At 37.4% G+C, this 4,625-nt stretch overlaps 1 protein-coding gene and 1 long non-coding RNA gene across 2 annotated transcripts in view; one reads left to right on the plus strand and one right to left on the minus strand.

Annotated features, from left to right (window-relative positions):
• The window catches only part of LOC121812132, an 18,321-nt gene extending 15,864 nt beyond the window's left edge, over window positions 1-2,457 (plus strand). The window contains exons 2-3 of the mRNA XM_042213443.1: window positions 1-224; window positions 977-2,457. Of these exons, the coding sequence (XP_042069377.1) occupies window positions 1-224; window positions 977-1,312 (560 nt within the window). The 3' untranslated portion in view covers window positions 1,313-2,457. The remainder of the gene's footprint in view (window positions 225-976) is intronic.
• A 762-nt stretch (window positions 2,458-3,219) lies between these two features.
• On the minus strand, window positions 3,220-4,182 carry LOC102305388. Its single transcript, XR_001336493.2, has 2 exons — window positions 3,806-4,182; window positions 3,220-3,470 (listed from the first exon to the last, which is right to left on the minus strand). It is a non-coding gene; the product is annotated as an uncharacterized LOC102305388 (long non-coding RNA).
• Window positions 4,183-4,625: the final 443 nt, after the last annotated feature.

The raw sequence follows: 4,625 nt of genomic DNA on the forward strand, positions 1-4,625 counted from the left end.
GTTATTTACGGAGAAATGACGGGGATGATAGAGCAGGAGACAGAAGCTACGTCACAGGAGCAAGTACCGCAAACCAGAGAATTGAGAGCTGGTGGGGAGTGATGAGAAAAGAAGGAGTCGAGTCATGGATCAAGCTTCTAGGAGAACTGAAGGACGAAGGATTCTTCTTTGGGGATTTCATTGACAAAGCTCTGTCACAGTTCTGCTTCATGCCAATCATTCAGGTAAATGGCCCATATTATGATAACTAGTGGTGGTAATTAATTACATTAAATTACGCTGTTTTAGCAGTAAGGGTAACAAAATAATCGTTTACATAGTTAAAACGACATTACCTTTACCGAACGGTAAATGCAATGTATTCCTAACGTTGTTGAAGTAGGTCAACTGCGCTCTGTATGTGCGTAATGGAGGCTGAAGCATCAACCCAGCCAAAGTTTTTAAATCAGGGAACACTTTGCCAATTGAACTGATCAGAAGTCAGCACGACTTAAATGTTGTTTTTTTCTGATCGGAGGACATTATCCTTGTCTGCGCTCATTCTGCATCAGTTATGCTGCAGCTACCGATCTGTCACTGCCAGTCTGTCAAAAGCAGTCAGAGCTTCACGCATCAGTAACTCTTCAGCGCTCTATCATTGGTACATTCAGGTCTGAGATGATATTGGATCCCCTCATGGGATTGAAAAATATTGATTTTGTCACCTGTATTATGCGCATAAAGTTGAAAAGCTTTGCGCATCCGGACCAAGATTAGTATTAGTATATAAAAGCCCAGATCCCACAACTCAGTGGTTTGCCTGGTGTGGTTCTTTCTTTTCTTTTTTTGCAATCACTCCCTCTTCCTTTGGTTTTCATTAAACTGCATCCAAACATTGCTGCTTTTCAATTCATTTAAGGATGCACCACACTTATTTTCGACCATTTTAAAAATGCCTTGTATTACAGCTCTGACCTAATTCTTGTTTCTTCATCAGGAGGTATTGAATGACATCCGGAGTGTTTGGAATGCTCACCGTATAAGGCCCTCAAAGAATAACAACGTGCCCTGTGGGATACCTGATGTCATGTACATGGCCCCTCACCTTTGGGGTGCAGAAGACTGTCTCGTTCCACTGACAGAAGATTTGACCTTGTGTAAAAATAGCTGCACTTTTGTTAGTTCAGTCCCATGTGATGTGCAAGTGTTTGATTTGTGCACAATAATAATGGAGGAATCAAGCTTGGAATTCCCATCTACCATGTCCCAGGCCCTTGATTTATATTTTCATCTCAGGGATACAGTTCGTTCACAGTTATTTGAGGCTACTTAAATGGACACAAACATACAAATGTAGTACATTTTGTACTTCAGTACGTATTCCTACAGCTTAATGTACTTATTATTAAGTAATTGTTTTTCTCCAGTGTGTAGTTATCTTGTCTTTGTATCAAAATTATCAGAAAAGACTGTATAACATAATTTTCATTTTATCCATGTCAGTAAATTAACTCATCATGAAGTGTTGCTTGCTCTTGGTAGCTACAAAGCGTGGAGTATTAAACTAAAATATGATACAGGTTAGAAAAAAATAAATCCTTTTGGGATTGAGTTAAACTTATCACACTGTTAAAGCATCAAAAGTTGTTCATAATAGTTTTTGGTACCAAAAATGTGTTCATTTCTAACAAAAACAAGAGCACCTTGGATAACAACCACATAGACTGGCAATATATCTAATGTTGTGATCAATTAGACAAGAAGACCAAGTAGGCTAAAGTGTAGAATCATAGTTGTGTCACCAATGCTCCAAATGTTTCTTGAGCCTATAATTTTGTTATTGTGGAATAGATTAAAGCAATCCCATGTTTGATAAAGAACGGCTTCTTTTCTTAAAAATCATAGCACGTGTATGACATTACAGAATGAGTAGTTAAATAACTTTCAGCGGTGTCATTAGACATGTTCATGCTTAATAAAGATGTATAGAATGTAACAGAGAGGACAAAGTTTTGTACAAATGAGAATGGTTTACTGGTGTCTTTCAAAATACACCATACTCAAAAACAGGTTGTATTTTGCATATAATAACAGGATAAAATAACAGTTATTTCTAAAATGTTATACAAACCTCTTTACAATGTAACCAATCTCTGTAATTGACAACTTTTCTTCTAAACCCATTAGGAACATAAAGGTTCACATTCTTGTTTCTATTAAGATTTCTGCAAACATCTGAAATACTTTAATATAGAACATGCTTAATCAGTTGGAATATGGTATTTGTAATGGTGTTGTACTTATGTATGTATATACAGTAGACAGCACTCAGCAATCTTCCAGTTTGTAGAACTGTTACTGTATGCTATATTGGAAATATTTGTTACTCTTCCTGTAGTAAAAAAGTATTAGAATGTTAAAATTAGTAATTTATTTTGGCACTAACCAGAAACACAGTAACAATGTGTGCAGCAGGAACAGATGCACTTCTATGTTAGTGAAGACAATGACCTCTTCTAACAGTCAGTATTACGGGACAAGATCGTGGTTCAGGGGGTGCTTGGTGAGGAATATTGGCCTCTCCGGTGAGAGAGACAATGTGTGATGAGGTGGATCCGACTCTTTTTCTGTAAACAGTGTTTCAGGGTTTAGTTCAACCACACTAATATCCACCATGTTATCCCCACTAATAATAACAACTGCATCAGAATCTTCACTTTCACCTACATTTGGCAGACCATCCCATGGTAATGTGTCATTCAGTTCCAAATATCCACTTATGGAAGCTCCATCATTAATTACAAAGTGGTTTGATGGTTCTGAATTTATGTTTTCCACCAACAGATCATCAGCGGCCTGATTAGGTTCATTGCCAGTGAGATCTACCACAGAGGGCTGGGTTATTGCATGATCAGCCTCTACGTCTTGGGGCTGCTGTTGTGTTTTCTTTCTGGTACACAGATAAAGTCGCAGAATTTTGACTTTACTTTGCTTATACAACTCATCAACTGTACTGGAAGCATCCACATGCATCTGTGAGCTCTCAATATGAGTTGAATAGTGTGAAAGACTTTTGGTTTTTTTGAGGTGCCATTGGGGAAAAACAGATTTTCAGCCATAAGTTTGATATTTGACACTGTTTCATTTTTATCTACAGATAAATGCCTTGTTCCTCCACCACTTACAGACTTCACCTGTTTGAACCCACCCTTCTCCTCATCAAAATCCATCCAGCCAACCTCAATTCGTCTCACTGTTTGTTTTGCATTTGTATTTTCTGCCCACTGAGACAATTTCTTTTTAGGAGGCATCCCCTCAGCTCCTGTCAGTCTTTGTCGTAGCCTTGAGAGTATAGATTCTTTCCTGGATGGTGACGTCTGTGACAGTGTTGCTTGTCTGCAGAAGGCCACAGTGGAGACTCTATCGCCAACTTTGGGGATGTACTTTGCCAGGTCATTGTCTGTCATTAAGGGAATGACAGTTTCATCAATCTGAAAAATATAAATAACAAATTAATAAAATTGTCAATATTAAAAAAAAACTGAATACATACAACTGCATATTTTAGAGTTGTTTTTTGCTATCTACTTTTGATAACAGATACTTTTGGTAATGTGGTACACATTTGTCCAACATAAGATGAACAAAAATTACTTTTAAAATTACTCTTTAAACATATCACGTCATTAATTAATGTCACTGATTAAACAAAAATATGAAATTCAATAATTTTTTTTAGAATGTGCATAGTAAATTGTGGCTCTCCGTTCAAAAACAAACACACAGACACACACGCACGCACACAGCAACAGCTGCAGTGGCTTACATTCTCATCTTCAAGTTTCTTGATCACATTTTCTTCAGCTTTACGCTCTGTTAAGAATTCTCGCAGCCGAGTATCCATAGCTGACCTCTAAACCACATGAAAATGAAATAAGTATTTTTACACTCAGTTATAAATTTTATGTAGCAGATTTTTACATGATAGCCTACCTATAAAATCACTTTATCTATGGCAAATCAGAATTTGATAATGATTGTTTTATTACTTAGATATTATCTATGGTAATGAGGAATGGAGCGATTGTCTACTTGGAGTTTAAGTAGTTCAGCATGAGCAATGACAACCTGCATCAATACAAAATCATTCCGATCACTGTATGCTTTATTAGTTCCCTTGGCAACGTGATACCCGCAGTGAGCGTTACTATGTTCTAAATGGTATCTGCTGACGTTTCAAATGTTGTATCCTCATGTTGTTACTACACGTTGTTTTGTTGTGCTAATATGTAGCCGTAAACTCATTTTTAACTGTAGGACGTGCGGCGGCCCCGCAGCATACTTTCAAAGTAGAGCAAGGCTGAAGGCTACTAATAAACGAGGTATGTTCAACATAAAACCTTAGTTCTCTGTGTCACGAAGGTGTCTCTCTTTTACCCTGGCCACATCACCATACTAGCTGGTGCAACTAATCTGGTCTGGACAATAATAACAGTTTTAGATGGAAAGCATCTTAAAATTGCCTCTTTTTTGCTGAACATCTCCTTTGAAAGTAGCATCATGTGAGTCACACTTGTTAAGGTAATACATGCTAAATGAGCCGTAGCTTTCAATGCATCACCGGATGAAGCCTTGCAGTTACAGTA

Source organism: Haplochromis burtoni, unplaced genomic scaffold, assembly GCF_018398535.1.
Source record: "Haplochromis burtoni strain Fernald_Lab_line unplaced genomic scaffold, NCSU_Asbu1 Contig_10, whole genome shotgun sequence".
NCBI classification, from domain to species: domain Eukaryota; kingdom Metazoa; phylum Chordata; class Actinopteri; order Cichliformes; family Cichlidae; genus Haplochromis; species Haplochromis burtoni.